This window comes from Rhamphochromis sp. 'chilingali' (assembly GCF_963969265.1).
Source record: "Rhamphochromis sp. 'chilingali' genome assembly, chromosome: 5".
Lineage (NCBI taxonomy): Eukaryota > Metazoa > Chordata > Actinopteri > Cichliformes > Cichlidae > Rhamphochromis > Rhamphochromis sp. 'chilingali'.
In genome coordinates, this window is record NC_137932.1 from 40,882,140 (window position 1) to 40,906,170 (window position 24,031).

A 24,031-nucleotide genomic window follows, 5' to 3' on the forward strand; every position below is an offset into this window, starting at 1 on the left:
GAATTTGTCCACTTGGGGCAGCAACTCATATTTAAACCTGAAGTGGGCACTCACCCTTTTTCGGTTGAGAGCCATGGTACACGCTGCAAGAGTGTGAGCTTGTGGTTGCCATTCAATGAAGCCACCAGGCCCACATCCTCAGCAAAAAAGACAACCCGAGATCCTGAAATCTGGAAGGTGCTGGGTTTCATGAATATAGTCAGTGACAAAGGGCAGCCCTAGAGGATTCAAACACCCGCTGGGAAAGAGTGTGGAAATGCTGTGTTCTGAATGCAGTTGTACAGAGATTAAAAATTATTCATGGAAATTGGCAGCTGTGTTTATTGTAAATGTTCTCATTCTGAATAAAAAGACACCTCTGACCGTGTGCCATTGTAGTTTGACATAAAAACATAGTTGAGGAAAAAGCTAGTTAAGCATCTTTAATGATTGTTTGTGTGCAGATCTGGAAATATGTCTAATTCTAAACAAGCTTCAATAGCAGCAGCATTAATTCCTAATGAATTATGACCTTAAAGTCATAAAGAAAAGCAACAGAAGCACCGCAAAGCTTTGTACAAGCAACAGCAGCAACAGCATGCCACCACCCTCTGCTCCCCTCTCTTCTGAATGAGGGAACATGTGCACACAACACCTTAAGATGATACGTCATCCCTTACAGCAGGGGAGAACAGAGGAGCACTTCTCAATGAGCCTTCCCTAATCACTCTGGAGGAAGCTGCTCAAAAGAGGACGAGGGGGAGGAGATGAAAGGAAACGAAGTGAGCGTGAGGCTGAGAGGGCATTCCGCTGAGCAAGCCCAGACAACCACAGCCTCATTGTGTTCGGCTTCCACGCGAGAAAAAGGAGAAAGTGACTGCATGTGCAAACACGCAAACACTTCACACATTAGCACTGTTTTCAGAGCACCTTCTGTTGACACCTTTCATTCCACGACCCTCAGCTAACCCTCGCGTCACAAAAGCTCAAATCCATAATTTTCCACACGCTCTTGCATTTATCAGAGCCAATGAGCCTGCTGCTGAGGAGATGAACTTAATGTAAAAGGTTATTCGGTCCCAGGTGTTCATCTGAATCGACCCCTCCCAAAATGTGTCAGCAACCAAAGTGTGAGACTGATTGATTTTGTTGTCCAAGCAGCGTGAAATGCCTAACTTCCCGTGTAGTGACAATCATGAGCTGTCAACATGGATTCAAACTTTAAAAAAGGAAAGAAAGACTAAATGTGTTTTATCATTTCTCCTCAAAACAGTCAAACACATTTGTGGTGAACACTGTAATCAATTATTCAGAAGTTTTACGTTTAAAGCAGAGATGCTCAGTCTTGTACAAAGGAATAACAGACAATAAGTTCACAAAAAAGATATCAAAGAGTGATCAAATACATTTAGAAAAATCAAAAAATCCCCCCCAAAAATCCCAAATAACAGATCCCAGAGTAGTCATGCATCGCTAGCAAAGCTGAGCAATACATTTTTTTGTGCTTAAAAACGCCACTGCAGCATGTTCATAGATAGAGTCTAGTCAGTGTTCTGTTAATGGCTTATTTAATGAGTCACAAATACACAACAGTGGCAGTACAGACTTACTGCAGTTTCATTACTGTTTACGTTCAAGTTCTGCCATGATGGCTAACACTGGATTGGTGGGTCTACTGTGACTTTTTGAGTTGGAAATCGAGTTGAGGGGAGCGTTGCAGATGAGAATACCACCTGGGAACTTGGAAATTCAACCGTAATGACCAAATCTGAAATATATTATTACAAACAACCATGACCAGGTTTTAAACTCGCCAACTAACCTATTAAAAATAAATAAATAGGGATGTAATACTGTATGTTGAAAAAACCCATCCATTTGTGGAGAAATATGAGTTTTTAATCTTGGGACTGAAAATATTTTGGGGAAAGTAGAAAGGAGGTGCAAATGTGCATTTCTATTTATATATTCAGGGACCAGTGCACTGTGTGCACGTTCTTCAACAATCTGACAAGGTAGATAAAAAGCCACCAATGTGGGAGTGACTGCTGGAATCTGCTCCTTCCTGTTCCAAAACAGCCAAACTGGCTCTAGGAAGAAATAAAAAACTGTTCCACCTTCCATTTACACACCGGATTTCGATTTGTGGACACTGCAAGCAAAGCAGTATCTATTATTGTATGATCTACTCTGCAACATAAAGCGCCTTGAGGTGACCGTTGTTGTGATTTGGCGCTATATAAATAAAATTGAATTGAATTGAACTGCAGATGTGTGGTGAAATAACGAGTCTGCATTTATACTAATAATAGTATCAGATGATTTTTTTTAAGTATAAAAACGCATGAATACACATGAAGACACATGAATACACTAAACTCAATGTTAACATAAACATTAAACACCAACTCCTTGAACAGATCTGTGTGTTACAACTGACAAATATCTCACACAAAACAAAGTGCTGACATAGAAAAATGGTGCAAACTCACAACATTAAATACGACATTCACGGCTTGATAAAATAAAAGCAATCCTTGAAACAATGTGGTACAGTGCGCTGTCTATAATCAGCCACCACAGTAGCTCTAACAAGCACAGACACATGCAAACACACTCAAACACATACACACTGCACTACGTTTCTATGAGGGTCAATGAAGCAGCCAAGCGACAGCCCAGTGGTCTCCTAAGAGGGCTCTGCCTGCACATTAGGCCTGGGCTTTGCTCCAGAGACGGCACTGTGCCATACAGCTGGTCCGGCACACGCTGACAAACACACACACACCCCCGCTTTGCAGCGTACTATTAATTAACAGAGTTTTCATGCTCTCCCTCACGCACACACCTGACCTGTATTTGTAACCTGAGTGATCGTAGGTCTGTCTGCGAGTAGGGGCAAATACGAGTTTAACAGCAGTCCACCCCTGGAAGCGCATTTCTGCTTTTAAGTGTGTTTATCTTTTCTAATGTCTCCCATCTCTCCCACTTTCTCTCCTCTCTAACCGGAGAGGCTATAAAGGTGAAGGTGAGCCCTCCTCTGAGATTTGCCCATTGTGTTTTTCTTTCCCTCTGCCAAGGGAGAAAAGTGATAGACAGGATCAGGTGGATAGATTTTAACAGAGGCAGTGAAATAGGGTCAGAATGACCCAGGGAGTTGGAGCCAGGTTAAAAAAAAAATAGCTGGATCAAGTAGCCTATGGTATCAGCTGGCTGACCTGTGGGGTCAGGCCATAGTTTGGGCCTGAGGCAATCTGACCTGTTGTTTCTAAAAGGTCTGGAGAATGAAGGAGAAACGATATTGCAAAGAAAAGATGATTTCATGATTGATGGAACTACATTGAATAAGGCTGTTTCACACAGATGCAGACAAAAAAAACAAACAAAAATCTTCTCCTGTCGAGAACTGCATGTTTCGGAAGGAACCATGTGTGATTCCTATCATGTGTTCTTAAATGTAGTAACCGCCTGATGTTGCTAAAGACAGATTTAGGGTCTCCTAACAGCGGAAATGTCCTTAAAAGTACAAAGTAATCACTACCTGATACTTCTAATTAAGAATGCTTAAGTTGGGTTTTATTAATTATGCTTTGCCATGTCCAGTTACTATATTTGCACGAGTGAAAAGCTTCTGCAAAGGAAACCTTTATGATGAGCCTTTCAGTTAAAAAAGGAACCAAAAAAAAAAGAAAAAAAAAAAAAAAAAGAAATCTTTGCCCAGAGGAAATTGAGGCATGTCACCAACTCAGCCCATAAGCCACGTAGTTCAGTCTAGACTCAAGGACCCACATACCCACACACTTAGGTCTAGGCTGTGTTACACCGAATGCCCTGCGCAAAGTGTCCGACAGCTAATGACCCAGATCCTCCACTCACCCACTAACTCAACCTGACAGACTGACAAAGCTCAAACTCTGGAACATACATTTTATTAGCAGGAGGAAAAGAAAAAATTTGACATCACTGTAAAATTAGGGCTGCAAAAGGGCGGCGTGCTGTGAGGTACATTTCCAGCAGACTGCAATGTTAGGCTGGAATGTTAGTTATGAGTTACAACAAAATAAGTGGTGTTATATTTCAGTCGGCAGTAGAGATAGGAGTGAAGGGAGTGAGATATGAGGAGTAAAATGCAATAAAGAAAACTGCATCTCATGGTCAGTGGTTCATGGTGACTCACAGAGCATTTTATTCTGTTTACATTTACGTTCATTATACCTTCAAATTACAATAAACAGATTTGTTTTTCCTGATGTCAAAATTCCCATCTGACCCTCCAAATGATGGCTGCTTGTATTGATGCAGATTTAAAGAGTGAAGCAAACACTTCACTACAAATAATTCATAAAGAAACAAAATAAATGTGTGTGCATGCACAGGTGTGGTCCTACACTACATGGTTTCTTAAGAAATTCCAGACACACTCCTACATCTATTAGTGAGGACAGTCTTTCCAGATGGAAAGTGGGGATGTCATGTTTGGAAAAGTTTATGGATCCACTTGCCTTATAGAATTTGCAAGGCCAGGCAGGTCTAGACATGGCTGACGGTGTGTGGAATGGAGAGGGGGCTCTGTGACAGAAAAACCCTCAGCAAAAACCTCCGTGTGTGTTTCTGTCTTCTCTGAGTGCCTCTTAATGTAGCATGACTATGCCTACTTAAATACTGTACATGTGGTCTGCTGTTGTTTACATGGAAGGTAATAAAAGCACTAATGTGTTTTTGACAATCAGAGCTTACATGCAACATATGAAAGTCAACAAAATCTAAAAGAAGTTGACAGGAGAATGATTCCTGCAAAAACTGACTTCACTCTAATGTGTGTATTTGAGGCACGTATTGTTCTTTAAACTCTGAGATCATGCAGGCATTTGCAGTGTTTTAACACTGTGCTTTGACTTGGATTAAATGTGAGAAAATTACAACTTAAAGGCAAGTGTGTCTAAATTGTTGTGTACTTCTGTGGTGACAGGAACAGTCATTATGCATGCGCATGCTCGTGTGTGTGTCACAGATACTTCTGAAATGGCAGCAAGCCATGTGTGCCACTTTGCAAACACAAACTGCTTAGCAAGCAGAGCTTCTCTGAATAAGACCAATGCTGGAGAAGACTCATTGCACCAGCTTTTAATTAAGAGCCTTCAAAAGGCTGACAGGTAAAAATTAGCAGATATATCGGTCCACCCCCGAGAAAAGTTTCCCAAAACTCACTTACAGAGGAGATACAGCACATGTGCACTGCGTCGCTGTAGGAACAGAGTGTCTTATTTTGTAATTAACATCAGTACGAATTACTTTTGAGAACGAGTCATTTTATTTGCAAAAACATATCTGTGCTTAAGCAAGAGCAGTTTCCTCAAAATTACAGAAGGAAAGGAGGAGATGGGTCAATCATTAATAATCAGTTCTTGCTAGAGTCCAAGTGAACACTTGTGCAAAATTTAAAGGAACTCCCAGTAGGCGTTGAAGAGATTATGTGCACAAGATTAAAAATCTCTTCTGGGGTTGTGTCAGGAAGGGCGTACCACGTAAAACACAGCCAAATTAAACGGGCAGAGCTAGGCGCTGTGGTTACCCCTTATCAGATTGCTGAAAACAGCTGCTTCTTTTTTTTAATAAAAAGTATAAATTTAAATACACTTCTATTATTTAGCTAATGTCTTAATTTCTTTGCTTATTTAAGCTTAATGTGAGAGCATCTATGGTGCGTGTTGTCATTTATATTAACCTACTGTTACTTGATGACGACTGATATAGATGAATTAACCTCAGCGATTTCTCCAACTCTTTTTAGTTTTAAAATGAGAAGCAGTTTTATTAAACTGAACTATTGCCTGAGCTCCTCTCCATCTCTATTCCTCAAAGACTCAGCATCTCTTTTTATATCCAATAAATTAGTTCTGAAATGTTCCACGTGATGCGTTTTTAAGAAACACAAAACTTTTCTGGTCTTTTCTGTTATTCTGTTTCCCCCGTTTGAACTTCTCATTGCTGTAAAAAATAAGCTTACATATAAATAAATATTCCTTTAAATAATGTTCTTCTGCTTGAACAATTCATTTGTACGTCTTTGTACATTTTTCAAATAGAAACAGCTTTAAATGATTTACAAATATTTTCTGTCTGCTTTTACCTACTTCTTAGAGAGCATCCTATTTTCTAGGCAACTGAAAACAGGCCTTTTTAGCCGGCCTGTACTGTTAGCTTAACTTAAATGCAATAATACTGCCATACTGGACTAATCAATATAAATTCCTGAAGCATCACTGCCACCTACTGATGACTCTAGGATTTTATAGAATGGATCCACGTGCTTAATATAACGTAGTTGACCTGAGTGGTCAAAGTAAGATATGCATACAGTACGGTGCAAAGGTTTTAGGCAGGTGTGGGGAAAAAAAAGAGAAAGTTTTCAGCCGAGTTCCTTCAAAAACTGTGTGCAAGTGTATCAAGAAGAATTGATGCTGTCTTGAAGGCAAAGGGTCGCTACACCAAATATTGATTTCATTTAGATTTCTCTTTTGTTCATTCACTGCATTTTGTTGATTGATGAAAATAAATGATTAACACTCATTCTTTGTTTACAGCATTTTTTTTTCTTACCTGGCTAAAACTTTTGCACATTACTGTATATAATATCTGATAGTGTAGTAGGTTAGCATGCAAACTACTGTGACGCTGAGTTAAGAACTGTGAAGTTTAAATAGGAACAATCAGACTCAGCAGGTGTTTCTTTATAGCCTTTGTGTATCTGCAGTGTATTTTCTGCTCTGCAAGTGTTTGTGTGTCTTACTGAGATCCTCAGCCAGCTGGACTCGGCGGCCAGTTATGAGTTGGGTCTTCTTTTCCATGTCTTCTCCAAAGTCATCCAACACTTCCTTCACGTTTTTCTCCAATCGGCGCACTGGCGAGCACGGACACAGAGACAGATACACAAGAAACAATAATAATCAATGCCTGGCCCAACAACAATGAAATGCACTTTTCTGTCGATCTTTTGTTTTGATGAATCAAGTTATGAAAACACTTTATAATGATTAAAAAGACTCGGAGAAGGACTGTCACTCTCACATTTGTCTTTACTTTATAGATAATCTGGATAACTACTGGAACCTTGCTAAAGGATATAAAAATCACTAAGCCCAACAATGAAAGTGCAGAGATGACTTCAGTCAAACATTTCTAACCAACAGTGAAATCTGATCTCAGTATCAGCTTTGGGGATGGCGTGCAACTAGATTCACTGCACTGCATTTTTCACATGTTTCACACAAAGTACCACTGATGGAACAACTTACTCCACCAGGAGGGAAAAAATCAAAAGGAGGAAGTAAAATTCCTGCCAATAACCTGTTGGTTTTACAAAAAGATACAAGAAAAACAAACCCACAGAAATGACAACTACAAGGCTGAAATCATTAAAAATAGAAGGTTTGATATTCTATAGTTTTACCTTTATTCCATAAATAGCTACAACTGCTGTTATGGAAATAACATAGCCCCCAGCCCCAGTCCACAGTGCTCACCTTCAGTGTTGGTAAGTTGCTGTCGTAGAGTGTTGGCTGTTATAACCAGCATCCTCTGTATCCTCCAAAACAGCACCACATCATTGCACTCCAACTGCAGAAACAAACAGGGATATCACATTTTTATTTTTTATTTTTGGCCTGGGACAGACACAAATCAAGGGTGTGTACCCGCTAGGTCTTCCGCCTTCAGTACACAGGGTGCCCCAGAGTAAAGTTACATTTTTTCCAAACTAACCCTGACCTCAGGTGAAACTGCATAAATACATAAAAAAAAATAAAAGACAACTCTTTCTACTTACCTCAGAGTCAACAAAGTGTCTCTGGTAGTAGTAGAAACCCCTCTTGCAGAGGTTGCAGTGTGACAGTGCCTTCTGTAAGAAGTGTCGCCGATAAAGCTGATGCCACGTATCCTTGATCTGAGCAAGTATGGAAATATTTCACCAGTTAACAGAGGCCAAACATAAGTGCCAGGTATTGCTGTTACAAAAAAAATGTTTGGAATAATCCGTTCCATCTCACCAGCATCGGGTCAACTTCTACACTCCGTGCCTCCAGGTTCTTCCGTACTGTGGTGACTTCATCATTAGCCAGGTAAGCCGTGTGCTCATCGTGCAGCTTCAGCAGGCGGTCCAGCTCATTTTTTGTTTCATTCCGAATATGCTGCAAGGTTTAGAAAAGCAAGTCTTCACTTCAAGGAGCATTTGAATGTAAAATATTACATATTTATATGTAAGCTCTACAGTGTGGATGGAATTAGACCATTGTGTAAGGTGATAGCTTTTATTGATCTTCCACTTCACAGCTTCAAAGCTCCTTATAAAAACTACTGCACCATCACAACTATGACTTCTGAGGAAATCCTGCAATTCTGACCTGATCTGGTGTACGATTCTTCCAACTCAGCCACCTCTCCTTCCAGTCTGGGCCCACCATGTCTTTGATTACTGATTCAGCTGCAGGTCGAGAGCAAAGAGCAAAACAGAACAAAATTAAATCATACGTCAGAAAAAACAGCATGCCTCATTGTGGCAGCAAAAGCACCACAAAAGCATGATCACCTAAAACCTGGTCAGGACAGGTGTGTGACTGATGTCTGGGACAAAAGTAAGAACCTGAAACTGTGTTGATGTGATTCCAACTAAAAACCAAAACTACAAAGAACCATAAAAGTCTACAAATGTTTTTGTGTGGTTAAGACTGCGAGGAGAGTTTTAACATATGATCCTATCATAGCCAACGTACTGTCTTTGAGGCGTGACTGCAGGGTTTCCTCCATGAACTGGATTGCTGCATCCCACTGGGGCTTGTCTGTGATGGAGCGGTCTTCGAGGGCATTGTGCTGAATCACCCTCTGACACAACCACACACAGAGGTACAAAAAACACATTCCACTTGTTAGCATCAGTGCTTCTTTGCATCACGACTACATTCTCTATGCTGATGGCATCTCATCATGAAATTCTGTCTGCTCTGGGAGCTTCAATAAACAAGTGTGCACTTTCTGCTTGTGAGGGTATTTTACTGTGTGTTTACCAGGCTGTCCAGGGCCCTCTCATTCCACTTATGCCTCTTGATACTGTCATCCTTCACAGCCTCCTTCAACTTGTCAAAAATGTCATCCTGGTCTTTGCCTTTGTATTCAGCCATGAAGCGGGCAAACTCCTCCTGCAGTGTCTCCCAGGCAATCTGACAGGGGCAAAGTATGCAAAATATAAGGAGGGAAAAGGGGCTATTAGAATAAAGCCACTGCTGGATTTAATTGTTTTTACAAGTTCTACAGTCTGTGTTAATCGAGTTAGAGTCAAGATACTCATAAAAAAAAACAACACACAGCAAAAAGAAAAGAAATACTAAACAATAGAATATGACAGTGAACTAGGGCTGTGCGATATGACCAAAATCTCACATCCAGATATCAGACATCTATCGTCCGATAACGATATAAATCACAAAAATGTAACATTTTTTTTGTAAATTCTGTGAATCTCTGGCGGCTCGACTTGCGTGAAATGTTTCCAGCTGGGCGTTGTGTAGCTGGAGTCGAGTTTTTTAACCGATGCATGAAACGATACATTTTTAGACATAAGTTGTAACGGCCGCCGTTTTCTTTGTGAGTATTTATTACACGGCGTGCTGCGGGGAAAAGCCTGTTCTAACGTTTGAGTCTAAGGTCTATTTTTTAGCACCCGACGGCTCTTTTTTGCTTCTCATCCATAAACTCTGCATACTCTTTCACGTGATTCAGTTTATTTTGAAAAGTCTCAACAGGATCTTGAGCTTTATTGTGAAAGGTTTATGTGGAAAATAAACAAGCGGACACGTGACGCGATGGAGTTACCGTTGTTGTTGCTAACGACAACGCATAAATACAGGCGCTTGTCTGTCCGTAGTGTGGTTATTTTAAATATAAGAGAAAGAGAGAACTTTAAGAAATTAATATAGCCACTACAGTGACCATCAAAACGAAAAAATATTGCAGTAAACAGTTTATTTTTGCGACACCACGAAGCAAACGATAGCGTAAAATTAAACATAGACGTTTTTATATCGTCATCCGATATATATCGTTATATCAAACAGCCCTACAGTGAACTCACCAAAATGTAATAAAAAAAATTCTTAAAATAACAACAATCACTTTAACTGAATTATTCATGATATGAGCTGACTAATAAAGCAAGTGTGCTGCACCTCCAGTGCTTTGTGCGGGAGCTGCTTGTCAGTCCACTGTTTGAGCTTGATGTCTACAGTGGTGTTAAAGGTACCAGAGTCCATTGTTTGGGCAGCAGGCAGGTAGATGTTCTCAATTACATGGGTGGAAACACGTTCCCACAGCTTTTTCTGTAGAATAGATTCCCTACAAGAAGGAAAAAAAACAAGTCAGTTCTGAAAGAGATGTGCGCCGACTTGTACCAAACTTTGTAGCTCAATAACTCTAACCCATGTTAAGATCTTGAAGATTTGGATTATCACTTTTAGTTACAGATAGAAGACAGACAAAAACACAAAAAGAGTGCTTTGGACCAAGGTGTCCAGCTGAGTGCAGTTAAGTCGTCAGCCGGAGCAGGAAAACAATGAGCAAAGAGGGACGCTCGACTGTAAACTCCAACATCTATACTATGACCCTGTTAAAAGCTAACAGCATCCACACTCTCCACAGCGACGCAGAACAAAACCCAGGATTCCCCCGAGTCCCAAATCCCGCTGAGACCAGGGAAGCGTTGCACTTATCTCATTTATCATAAACGCACAGCCATATTTCATTAGGTCCCCTTTTGTTCCAGCTAGCACTCCTCACTGTCAATAAGAGCCATTTCCAATAATGCTGGCTGCCTGCTGGCTGGCTAACAGGGCCACCCCTGCTCCTGTCCATGGGCCATTCATCAGATTATTGATCAGAGAAAACTGATGCCACGCACACAGGGGATTCCCACAACAGCATGCATAGATCTCATTTAAGCAAGGTTTTACTCATTGTGGTATTCACATACAGCTACATGCAGACAAAGATCTGCTTTTTAGCTCATGGCTGGTTAAGTACTAATGCACATTTTAACACTGCTCTTTCCCCATAACATGAAATATCATTCACCTCACAAACAACTAAAACTAACAAAGTCACTGAAATGATGGTGAGACCAACTAAAGAATAATAAATCATGATGTTAGTTCAAGAGGAACTTACCAGTGTTGTGGAGTCACCTGACTCAAACTAATAACTTCATCCAAGATTTCATTTTTAGCCTTTTCAAACAGTTCATTCTGCAAAAAGATTAAATACTACATTAAAAACCTTTAATGTAATTTTAAATTACATTATGCAATTTTAACATATTAATAAACTCTTATTTCTTAAGGACATTTTTTTTTAAAAACACAAATGTAATTTATAAAATATCCATCACTAATGAGCAAGCTTGCTTTTATAAAGAACTATGTGAGAGTTCAAAGAAATGGCTGTTTGTGTTTCCTACCCTGTCCAGCTCTCTTAGACGAGGGTAGTTGTTCTTCCATTCTGTCTCCAGGTTGAATCGTGAAGCTGGTTAAAGCAGGGATCATGAAAAGGAATATTTAAACAAACATTTTCAACTTCAATATGAACAAATTTCAATCTTACGTGGTTTAAAATCACTGCACACCTGAATGACCCACAGGAAATAAACAAATAATCCTGATAAGAGAACTAACTGGTAAAAACTTCCATAACGACAGTAATGCAATTGTTGGTTTAGTGATAAAACCTCTAAATAAAGAGCAACTACTGTTATCATCGATTACATCCACACAGTTCTAAAGAGGGACCATCAGCATTCAGACTGGATGGATTGTATGAAAACTGTTTTGTACCTGATGAGGGTCACTTAGTCTGAGATGTTGTGATTTAATAAAATAGTAGTAGGTGAGACAGTGTGCAGAGGCTATAATATATTTTTAAACAGTCTTACACATGAAACGTGACATTATAATTTTAATATAGACGGCAACATCATAAAGCTCCAACAGACCCTAATCATCAAATTATCTAGTGCTCATTCTTCTGCCTGGCTGAAACTGAACACTTAAATCTTTCTTTCTTTTTCACCATGGAGATTATGCTCCATCCTTTGACAGATCTCGATCATCATCAAGCAATGAGCCTATACAGAGAGAGCCTGGCCTTTTCTCACATAGCATGATATGACGGCAGCCTTCAGTCACCAGATGGTGTTTATTCTCTAATAACAGGGGATGAGGGTTTTGCACACTTACTCTCCCTAACTGGTCTCTGGGGAGGAGGGAAGATGGGGCCAATCACACAATTTTATCAAAAGTCAGAGTTTTACCTCTCGCGTATGCACACAGAGACACACTAGCACACTGAGCTTCTTGCCCCTTTCCACAGCTCCCTATCCACAGTGGAGATTAGGCTAATTGCTGGTTTGTGGAGATGTGGTGGCGCCAAGAATGGAGGATGGAAGCTGGCTGCATGTGATTTGATGGGATATGGATCGATGCTCAACACAATGGACCTATGGGATGTGAAGTCTCATGGCCATAAATCTCTTATGCTGTTAGCAATGAGCTTGAGACTGTCTAGACTAATTGTAGTTGGAAGTCAAGACAGAGGGGGTGGAAAAGTATGGCAGAGTGGCTGAGGAAAGCCAATATAGGGAGACTGAAAAGAGTAAGATCAGCTACTCCTTTTACTGTTAATCCTAACATGCCTATTCACATTATTAACATGCACATCACTGCAAACAGATCTGACCATATAAATGTTTCATTGCAAACAACCAATCTATATGAATCAATTGGTTCTTTATAGGATAAAATTAAATGCTGAAGGTGTTGTCATACCTTTGAAGACATCAGCTTGTTGCTCTACAGACTCCCGCACCATCTTCCAGAAGCAGTCAGCGACGGCCAGACTCAAGTTCTTTGTAGTCACCTGGTGAGCTTTCAGCATGCCGTCCCTAGTTGTGCACACAAATTATTTCTCAACTCTGGAATTACTTATTTGATGAACTTTTAGAAGCTGCATATTAGATGGTATAACTTGCCTGAGTAACCTAGAGTTCTGAAAGAAGTCCTCTTCATAGTCTTTGATGGAGTCTATGCTTTCAGCACTGCTTCCTGGACACAAGCAATTAGCAATAAAAAGTATGAGCAAATAATTTAACATAAATTAGCGACTATTCTATGCAATGCTGTGTGTTACATAATGTATTTCTATCAAATAGTGGCCGAGTCTTTTATTTAGCCCAAAGGCAGAAGGCCTTTATTTGAGAGCAAGCTTGTACTAAATGTAGCCTTCATTTAGTAGAATACGTGTCATGCTCATGTAGGAAGGCTTGCTGCTCTGCTCCAGTTCGCAATTTAAAAATTACTGCATTTGCATTACTGCATTTCTCTGAATGCATCACAGAAAACAATGACTTCCTTATGGCAAAGATGAATGAGACACCTTGTGATTCCCTGCACATGTTCTTTGTTTTAACAGCAGGCATCCCTGAATGCTTTCTGCTTCCCTCACACAGGGAGGGTCATCTACCTGGCTACCTACTTCACCTGCTGTTTAGTTAAGCTAAAGTGGAGATAAAACATTTTAAAACAAATTTCTCTATGGAAATGTGACATTATTGACCTAAAAGTCATCATTAAGGGACACAAAAATAAATGTAGCATGCTGGAGTTCACAGTAGTGGACGTCACCTTTTCCTGTTACAACAGCAAAGTAGCCCAGGGCTTTCATGGGAAACAGCTTGCCTTCCACTATTTGCTGAATCTGAAAAAGAAGATGGCAAAAAAAACCAAAAGACAAATATGACTGAAATTCTCTATTCTGTTGTGTGCACACTGTTTTCTGAAACCAGGTGCTGACTTGCCAAGAAAATCTGGTTAAACTGTAAGGATTTAGCGCCCTCTTGTGGTGTAGTTGCAAATAGCTCTAATCACACTGCAATAATTGCATGACGAATCAACATGATCACTTTTAAGAAGTCATTTTAACACGATGAACAACAATGTCATGATAATGTTTTTTTTAGGTGTCAAGAATCATTAGGCAGACCTGTATTTTCGCCACTACATTAAGAAATTAAAATAAAATAAAGCTTTCGAAGCTGTTAATAGTATATCTTTTACCTATAAAGTAACTATTTTACAACATTTTCTTAGATGGCAAAGACTAGTTACTCTGCTTGGGCTGGCCAGGTTCTTCTCAGCCAGGTCCACTTTGGTCAGGACAAAGATGGTCCTCTTTCCCTGAGGGTCCATCTGGCTAACCAGGTCTGTTACAATGCTCCGCTCTGCATCCACACTGCCATCTGGACAACGAGCAAGAGGGTTAGTCCACGTAGAGATCACCTCTTCTCTCACTTTGATATGTGCTGGTTTTATTACTGTAAATGGAAACATATGCATATCTTACCCTGAATACAGAGGATGATTGCATTGGGGTTTTGCATGTAGGCCTTGCTGATGCTGAAGATGGTTTCCTTAGTGTCTGTTGCCATGCCCGCAGTCACCGTCTACAAGACATTAAATAACTTTTTAAGACTGCAATTTTCACAAAAAGTGAAATAGTGACTCTAACAGCAACTTCTACACTTTAGGAAAACAAATAAATTTTTGATTTTTTAAAAATTATCTATTACATATTGGTAAATCAATATAAGGTAAATTATAGAAAAAAACCCAAATGAAATCCTAATACAGCCAAAGGAATTTGAAACATTATTATACGCAGAATATAGACTTACACTGATTACACCCGGTAAGTCAACGAGTACCATCCTCTGGATGCCAGGCCCTTTAACGCTCAAGGATATTGTCTAACATACAGAATAGAAAACATCATTTCATGAAACACTGCAGGAAAAAAAACTTTATGTTTAATCTGAGTGTTAGTATATGTACAACCTCAGAGCTGACTGTCTGTCCTTCCTTCACACTTTTCCTCATCCTCAGCTCAATCTCATGCCTGAGAGCAGCCAGCTGTGGGACACAGAAAGAAAGAGCACAATAAATACTTTAATGAAACAACTAGCTTGAAGTTGTAGTTTCTATCAAATGGATGGATTGAAGACTGTGTCACTTACATCTTCCTCTTTGGTTAGGTCAAACTCTCGGCCACTGTCCTTGAACATGGCCACGTGGTGAGGGCCTTCACTTAATGTTACCTACACAACATAAGAGTTTTTATGTATTTAAAAAAATGAGTCAATGTTGGTTTAACTTCCCAGAATGCTTGTGTGACAACACTCAAAAACATCTTTGTTGTTCCTTATGTAAACCTGTTTATGATGACATTTTCTGACCATGTTGTGAAAAAATATTCAATTAAAATAGGGCCATATAAATATGAAATCTTTCACACACACGCGAACCACACTGGCCACACACACCTTGACGGGAGAGCGTGTCATCATCTCTCCTGAGCCCCTGGGAAATATCCTGGCTTGTGCTATCATCTCGAGCACGCTGGTCTTTCCAGCACTCTGATCGCCCACCACAACGACCTGAAGCACAAGTTTAGGAAGAGGGTGAGACCACACAAAGAGACAGGGAAAGGTAAACAGCTCAACCAAACAGCGTTGGGATAATGGAAAATGAAACAGAAGGCCTTCTGTGATCCAGTAACAATAAATGCAAGTTTGGCAACATATTTACAAAGTTTTGATGCACACTCAATCATCCACGTAAGGAAATCCCAAAAAGTTGATTCGTTGATTAACAGAATCAACCTTTCGGGTATTTAGGAAGTTGTTTGTTGATTTTTATGAGTCAAGCTATCAATTCTAACACACACCCACGAACACACACAAAAATGACACAAAAATGTTGTTTCTTAAAAAACACACAGATGTTCAACAAATAAAGCTCATATGTACCCTGGGTAGGTGGTCCTGGGTGTTGTAGTTGGCATCATAGTCCGACAAGACATCCAGGACTTCAGAATACATATCAATAAGGGATTTCTACACAAGGAGACAGAACAGTAATTAATTATCAGTCTTTGAGTAATTAGCTGTCACAACAAAGAAGAGCTGGAGAATAACTAAATCTATGAAAGGCAACACTTTTTTTTATCATTAACAGATATTAATCATAATAAAATGTAACTGCCCAACACTCTGGGACCTATCTGGAAAATATTCCAGATATCTGCAATGCTCACATCTGAAAAAGCAATCCCAATTAAAGTAAAATCTAGACCAGGAAAAAGAGAATCTGTATGTGTTTAATATGTTCATAACCCACCTTCACTTTCCTTTGGTGAATGCCCTTATCATCTTTTTGCAGCACCACTTTCCTCAACTCTTTGTTTTCCTTCTCCAGTCTCTCCAGCATGCGCTGATATCTTAGCTAATGGACAAATAGCAGTGTCAAAACTAACAACCAGAAACATTTCAACATTTACATTTAAGCAAGGAGAAAGTCACAGCTACTGTACCTGAGTGCGCAGCAGCTCTTCTTGGAGCTGGTCTATCTTTTCTTTGTCAGATGACTAAAGATCACAGAAGAGACAAAGAAAAAAAAAAAAAAAAAAACAACAACAAACGTTAATGCTTCCTTTCTCTTCTGAATATAAGAGCTAACCCCACGACTCTCACAGAACACCTTCAAACAACTGAACTCCCACCAGCATCATAAAGGCTCAATCCGTGCATTCTGTCTACGGAGAGAGTTGAAAGTCAAGTTAATGCAAGAGAGGAACACAAATTTCAGGCACATACTATCATTCTGGCATCGCTCAGCTTCAATCAACACACTATGATTCACAAACAGGCACAAATCACAGAGTGAACTTAATCACAAATTCACTGCCATTACAGCTTAATTTTAATGATTGGACAAACTGTATTTTATTTTGTATATTATATATATGCAACATGTTTGGAACAATGAGATGTGGGACAGGAAGCAGGAGGCACAGCAGACATGGACAAATGATAGAAGAAGAAGAAAAGGAATTTAAAGACACACCAAACTATTTCATTAAAAACCATTTCTATACTGCACAACAGGGGTAAGAAATGTTCTTCAACTTACATTCTTGCAATACATAGCAAAGATTTTTGAAAAGCTAAGAGATCGCTTCATTATTTTTAAGGAGCTTTAAGGAGCTCTTAAAGAGCTTAAGCGTGTTGATGAAGTAAATTGATAAAGAAAAGTTAGATCCACTCATGAGAGTTTAAAAAAAAAGTGTAGCTCACACCATGCGGCAGGCTTCACTCCACTCCATGCAGCGCTTCTGCACAATAATGCAGTACTGCTGATGATTATCCAGCCACTTGCGTGGGAGAATGACGCTGGCTATAGTCACCATTTCTAGCAAACCCAGCTGTTGTGGTCCATGCAAGCCCTTTCAACAGCACACTGGCAAAACAAACTCAAACTACACAGTCAAAGAAGACGACTGCTTTTTAATACTGTAGAGGGTGGAATAAAATCTGCTGACAGGCCAATTTATGTGGACTACAAGTTTAACAAAAACAAATATATATACACCAACTTTACACCAGCTGAAAATCTTATGAGGTCACCGCTACAGTAACTGTTTAGTATACTCATGTGTGGTTATTTTCACACTTTTAATTGTGCCCATCAGCACCGCTGAGGTAAAGAGGCTTGAACCTTTCAGAGAGGAAACACTGATTTTCACTGGGTGTGAAGTTACTCTAGTGGTTTTTTTTTTAAGGTAGCGCTGGCTGACATTACTTAGTCCAACGATTTAAATCTGTGCTGTAGCTATAAAGCTTTAGGAGTCTCTTGTATGATAGAGCAGATCTAAGCGGGACTGGACCTTCACCTTGCGTGACTGTTGAGGGGGGCTGGGGTTCGGAGCAGGCTCTGACGGTTGGGGGCGTGCACTACTGGCTGCAGCGGCCCGTCGGACCTCCTCCTCGTGCCGCTGGATCTGCTGCTGAATAAGAATGAGCTCGCCAAGCAGACCCTGCTGAGGTATGTCATAGTGAGAAAAAGGCAGGAGGCGCAACAAAAACATCTGCAGGCCACGGGGCAGGCCAGCATTACAGGCCACTGCAGTAACCCAACACAGGGCTACAGCAGAGGGCGTCTGTCTTTGTCTCTGGGATTTATTTTGTTTTTGAGTCAAAATTAAACTGTATTAATTAAGAGTTGTCATTAAAACGAATCACAGTCTTTGGCTGTGTTAATCTTGCCACCATCATCAGTGTAACTGAGCAAAGTCAGCCTCTCCTAAATCCAAAACACAGAGATGCTGAACTTTGTCAGACTGAAGGCAGAAGAGGCAACTAATACGACAACCAGTGCCTCTCAGCGAGTGGCAGCAACTGTGATACTGTTGCATTTGCTCATTATTATGCTCCACTGAGGATTTTTGGCTATCTGCTCATCATGAGTGGAACAACACTTTGCCTGAAGTTCATAATTCCTCAATAACACAACTTCTGTAAAACAAGTTTCAAGTTTTGACCAAAATGTTTAGATGTGCTGCAAAACAACGTTAAATGGACCTGAAAACAACTGGTCGGAAGTTGATGATTAACCAAGCGAAGCAGGCACTGAGATATCGGTCAGGGTGAAGCACAAAGCATACTAAATAGCAGGAAAAATAGTTCAAGAGTCCCCACCATGACGTATGTCAAATTGTGTGCATCCTTTTGCTTTTTCACTCTGTGAAATGTGCAAATAATATAATAAAAAGTGGTGTTTTGTTCATGTTGGAGACCATGATCATAGAAAAAATAGGGAATAGGAAAGTTTTGTTTTGTAAAAGCACCTCCTAATACTCCAAGTCGCTGTCACTTTCCTTTAAACTTTAGAGACTGTTAAACAAGCACACTTATACACAATCACATACACCACACATACGCACGCAGACACAAACAAGGTAAAAATAGATAAATAAATAATAGGACATGGATGCGCTGAAACAGAAAACAAAACAAACATACATACAAAGTACAAAACATACAAAACAGCACAAGGACAACAGAAATGAAATAACTGTGTAAATAAGGAAATAAAGTTAAAAGAAGCAACTATCCACCGACGTGAGACAACAGTCAATAAACTTCGCACATGTTCAGCAGTGTGTGTAAGAACTTGCAGTTAACACTTTGATTTGGTGCTGTACAGTTTGCAGGTACAGGTTTAAAACTTTGATGAAGATCAAACTACTCTAGCAGCACTTACAGACAGCTTTTTGGCAATTTACCATCTTTAATTAACACTGTTCTTGTACAAACTTTGTTCTCACTATTACACCTTTATATATCTGTGTATCGGCTGGTAAGATTGTGTTTAACTCACATTTCACATTCAGAAGAACTCACTGAATCAAAACGAACCCCAAGTAGTACACTGCTAAAGACTATGGACCTCAATCGCTGCCAGGTCTTCAAAGCACATTACATTTAAAAATGTACAATTTTTTCGAGTAATACAAACTAACATTTAAGTTTCTTGGGGGGCATTTTGATTTAAATGATCATAGTTCTTTTCCTTGAAGCGAAAAGTAGCAGACAGGAGCTGAGCGAGACCAAGCTGTGTCAGAGTAAAGAGAAGAAAAACTAGGAAGTGTGAGCAGATTCTATCTACTTGCCTTTTTGTACTGCTTGTCACCAGCTTCATGTGCGACTGCAGCAGAGGAATCTGTGGCATTTAGTGGAGGATCACCTGAAGTTTCTATCAGAGGAGACATAACAACCCAGGATAAGATTACTAATGCAAATACATAAATATTATTACATGCAGCTCAAACTAGGAGAGTTGTGACTATGGCTAAAAGACCCCCGATAGAAAAATAGAAGAGCAGAATGACTAAAATTCAAATGTCTGGAAAATGTAGCACTACATAAGTTTTTCAAGCTATTCAGGAACGTATAACAGTCTGATAATCATCAGAAAACTTAGCACAGCTAGGACTAGATGTTGAAGCACTGAAATACTGTAAATGGTTCCATCCGTTTGACGCTGACGTCTTTGACTCTGATTAACTTCCATACCTTGTTAGGAACACAGTTTTAGATGGACAAAAAGCAATTCAAGAATTGACTTCTTTAAGATCTTTACATTTAATTTTCTAATATTCCTTTGGCACCTAATCAAAACTGGTGAAATTAAGTTTTCAAGACATGTTATGACAATGCACAAGGAAAACTCTACTAAGCAACAGAATGAACATGTACAGAGAAAAATGTAGTAGCATTGGGAATAAGTATATTGATTATATCAATGGACAAATATTTTTCCTGAAGCCATTACAGGTACATTAAGTGTTAATAGTGCGTGAGTAAGAGCCAGAGACACTCCCTGCTGTTATTATGACTCCTTGCAAAGGCGTGGTCACATCTGTGTGGGAATCCCTTCAGGTAAATATTTCACATACTGTTGTGCAATGAACTACCTTTATTAATCTTAACCCATTTAAGGGTTACATTATTGTTATTTAATTAATTTCAGCTAATTGTTTGGATTGATTATTAGAATTCATTTACATCTTAATCAGCTTTGTGTTCATTTTCCAACCATTTGAATAACAATAAGTTTGAGCAAAACAAACCTGCCCCAACGATTAGTGATGAAAGAATGACAGAAGCAAAAAACCCTGGTGAGAAAAAAGGGTGGAAGTCAAAGGAGGCAAAGAATACACAACACAGTAGGACAAAGCACAGCCGAGGACAGTCCGGTTTAAAGAAAGGAAAACGGAAAAGGGGAGATACTACAGGTAAAAACAATGATCTGCATTTATGAGCTCTCCAGACCCTTTCTGTAGATTTTTCTTAAAAATAAAAAAATAAAAATTTATGCTCTAAATTAACTATGGAAAGGTAAACTTCAAGGTTTCTATGAATTTGGGGTGACTTCAAGATGCAGTAGAGAAATCTTCTACCAATTCAAGCAAAGCTTAGTCCAAGATTAGACCTTTTAACCCTCATAGTTACACTTACTGAACTCGGTAAATAGTCTGAACAATGACAGCAGCATTTAACTGCATATCCCAGGAAGATGCTCTGCTACTGCCTTCAGAGCCAAAATCATGGCCACCATGCCAGTGCTGTGGCGAGACAATTGTCAGATAGCCACAGAAAGAAAAGAGGGGAGTGGGCAGCACTACTGAGAGCTGGGTTTACACACCTAACAACAGATGCAGACCAGAAGCTCCTTTGACTTCACTACCCAAACTCACACCTGTGAAGAACGTGGAGGACAACAGGAGGGTAGGGGGGGAGGAGAAAGGAAGAACAACACAAGATAAAAATCATAAAAGACAGAAGCAAAGGGATGATGGTCAAAGCAGGGACACAGCTAGCTAGATGATGTATATTAATACAAAGATACTGCTGTGCCAGAGCTTTAAGTGACCTAGCTAATTAATAGAAAACTGTTAAAATTGATAAGAACACCCTCAAATGGGCGTCATCTTGAAAAAAGCCATAAATGTTACAGTTATCATTAGTGCCTTTTCATTATGAAAGCATAACCGATCCTTCATCATTTGTAGGCAGAATATAATATTTAGTATTTATTTAAACATTAATGCTGATGTACGATGACAAAAAACATGATCAAATCCTCATCCAGTCAAAATGCCTCCTACACAATACTCAGTGAGGCTCATTAGTACAAAGTGTGTGAATGTGTGTGTGAATGGGTGGATGACTGGATATGTAAAGCGCTTTGGGGTCCTTAGGGACTAGTAAAGCGCTATATAAATACAGGCCATTTACCATTTTATTTAAATCTAAGCTTTCATGTTCCCAGGAACAAACTTGTACTGTAGTGAAATTCCTTATCACAGGAAACGTCATACAGTTTACACAATCAGTTTGTACAGATAATGTTTTTAAATGAAAGTCATGAAATAACAGACATGTATACATTTATATTGGTATAATACCACACATAAATGCTGCACATGGACCCATCTAAATGGTGACACCATGAAACCAAAGTCAGCAATAAAACAAAATCGCAATTACTGGACGGTTCAGTTAATAAGGAATCATTTAATAACCACAACCAGAGGTAGAAAGGGTGTAGCAGAAAAATCAGCAAGTAACAGGATACAGAAGTCTACTTGCTCATTCTGCTCAGGTCCCTTAGAGGTCGGAGACCAAAAATGCAACCCTTGGAGTATGTTACAGGTAAGAAGGTAGAAGAGGAAAGCAGGTTTGCTTCAGTGAAGCTACTGTAACCTTCATTCTAAATCCTGACACTCAGATGTCTGCACATGCTATTTTTTACAATAATATGTAATTGCATTAAGTGAATGCTGATGCTTTGTTTACTCACCAGAGGTGAGGAGGCTTTTGAGGAACGTGAAGTTCTCCCCAATTTTGTCAAAGTCGGGTAGTAGTTTGGCTATTTCTTCCATCTCTGGTAGAGCTTTGGCCAGTTTATCTGCAGGTGAAAATGGATAACACAGTCAGGTGGAAAAGACAGAGCTGCAGCTCATGATACAGCTGGTGGAAAACAATGTGAGGGATTTAATCATTATTGTTTGTAAAAAAAAAAAAAAAAGAAATTACCAAGATCTATTTGTTCGCTCAGTTCCCAAACAAAATCAGGAATCACCCAGTTGTATTCACTAAAATCAGGCAGCATTTCCTTCCACTCATCATAGGTCTGGTAGAAAACATAAACAAACAAAAAAACATCACCGCTTCAGTATGTTTAACAGTTTTCCTGCATCTCACATGACAAGCAAAGCACAACACTCCACACTGACCTTCTTAGCTGTATACCCTCCTCCCACTGCACTCCCCAGCAGAATATATCTGAGCTTCAGCAACCGAGCAGCAAGGCGAGCCACCCAGAAGTTGCGCTGCTGCTGGTACCCGTGGCCCCCAGAGCCCGGGTGAGGCTTCGGCGGCCGCATGGGCAACCGAGACATGGAGGTGAAATAGCGGGCTGCTGTGCGATGAGGAGGGCGCTGAGGGTTGCCGTTTCCAGAGTAACGGTGATGGATAGCACGGGAGAGAGGGTGCAGCTTCTGCAAGGGTATCCGAAATCTCACCCCCATGTTGTTGGCCACCAGGTTCCTGCAGGCCACGCTGAGATGAGGTGTGGATGAAAAAAATAAAGACACCTCATTTCCACAGAACAGTTACAAAAGCAGTCATTTTTGTTCAAGGTAGCCCCAATAGACTGCAGCAACACGCAGGAAAGCAGATGGCACACGTTTTCAGGTTTGACATTGAACGTTATAAACAACCCAGTTTATTACAATAAATCACTTAACTAAGTGTACAGACACAGTTAACAGGGGTCTGTCAATCTATCGTTTTTGTTTTTAAATAACGCAGCTGCTGTACACACTCAGCGACCGAGCTAGACTTTTAGCCGGTTTATGCTAGGGTAACGTTTATGCTGCAGTAGCACCGGCAACATAAACCAAACGCACTCCACACGTAGACAGCCGTGATAACTCCTATAATATGTGTCCTTTATCTTTCTTACTATGACATGGGGCTGCTGTCATCTACACAGAACCAGGTCGGCCGTCCTGAGCTGTCAGAGGAAGCAGCTTCATATGTGCTCTCCTCACACCGTAGCTAACCCTGGCTTCTGTTACCTTCATTAAATACAAACTCACCAGGCAGCTCTGCTCCCTACACGCAGCATGATGCTGTTAAAGCAGCTTCACGGAGATGTCGTTCAGATTCACTATTTAGGTACAGTTTAATTCATCTTCCCAAACAACACACATTTGCTTGCCCGTTGTGGCGGCTAACAAGGACACAATCGGAATGACAGTCCACTTCCGGTGAGTGGTTCCACCGCCTAAAGAGCACTGACAAAATAAACGATGTAGGGAATTGGTTCCTATACGTACCTCTGCTATAATATCTCTTTTCGGTTTGACTGCAGAGTTTTATAAATCATTTTCTAATCTCCTGGCTCCGTTTTTACTGCAGATTTTTACAGAAAGTATAGAGAATAACACCCTCCCTCCTCTTACTCAAGGTCTCATAACACTTATTCCAAAACCAAACAAAGACTTACTCTTTATTGATAATTGGAGACCCATCTCCCTGCTCAATAATGACTAT

At 39.9% G+C, this 24,031-nt stretch overlaps 1 protein-coding gene across 4 annotated transcripts in view; it reads right to left on the bottom strand.

The window, feature by feature from the left end:
* Nucleotides 1–23,740, bottom strand: part of opa1 (OPA1 mitochondrial dynamin like GTPase) — a 35,547-nt gene extending 11,807 nt beyond the window's left edge. The window contains exons 1-29 of one of the 4 annotated variants that reach the window (XM_080882534.1): nt 23,575–23,740; nt 22,708–23,032; nt 22,508–22,604; nt 22,272–22,379; nt 21,114–21,167; nt 19,579–19,661; nt 17,800–17,943; nt 16,441–16,494; nt 16,248–16,352; nt 15,878–15,964; nt 15,392–15,505; nt 15,086–15,166; nt 14,907–14,981; nt 14,747–14,818; nt 14,416–14,515; nt 14,181–14,311; nt 13,698–13,770; nt 13,046–13,118; nt 12,843–12,958; nt 11,480–11,544; nt 11,191–11,267; nt 10,197–10,362; nt 9,039–9,191; nt 8,748–8,856; nt 8,379–8,458; nt 8,025–8,165; nt 7,805–7,921; nt 7,503–7,596; nt 6,770–6,880 (exon numbers count right to left, since the gene is read on the bottom strand). In XM_080882534.1, the coding sequence (XP_080738660.1) occupies nt 6,770–6,880; nt 7,503–7,596; nt 7,805–7,921; nt 8,025–8,165; nt 8,379–8,458; nt 8,748–8,856; nt 9,039–9,191; nt 10,197–10,362; nt 11,191–11,267; nt 11,480–11,544; nt 12,843–12,958; nt 13,046–13,118; nt 13,698–13,770; nt 14,181–14,311; nt 14,416–14,515; nt 14,747–14,818; nt 14,907–14,981; nt 15,086–15,166; nt 15,392–15,505; nt 15,878–15,964; nt 16,248–16,352; nt 16,441–16,494; nt 17,800–17,943; nt 19,579–19,661; nt 21,114–21,167; nt 22,272–22,379; nt 22,508–22,604; nt 22,708–23,032; nt 23,575–23,603 (3,034 nt within the window). In that variant the 5' untranslated portion in view covers nt 23,604–23,740. The remainder of the gene's footprint in view (nt 1–6,769; nt 6,881–7,502; nt 7,597–7,804; nt 7,922–8,024; nt 8,166–8,378; nt 8,459–8,747; nt 8,857–9,038; nt 9,192–10,196; nt 10,363–11,190; nt 11,268–11,479; nt 11,545–12,842; nt 12,959–13,045; nt 13,119–13,697; nt 13,771–14,180; nt 14,312–14,415; nt 14,516–14,746; nt 14,819–14,906; nt 14,982–15,085; nt 15,167–15,391; nt 15,506–15,877; nt 15,965–16,247; nt 16,353–16,440; nt 16,495–17,799; nt 17,944–19,578; nt 19,662–21,113; nt 21,168–22,271; nt 22,380–22,507; nt 22,605–22,707; nt 23,033–23,574) is intronic. The other 3 variants (XM_080882535.1, XM_080882536.1, XM_080882537.1) reach the window with 3 other exon arrangements.
* Nucleotides 23,741–24,031: the final 291 nt, after the last annotated feature.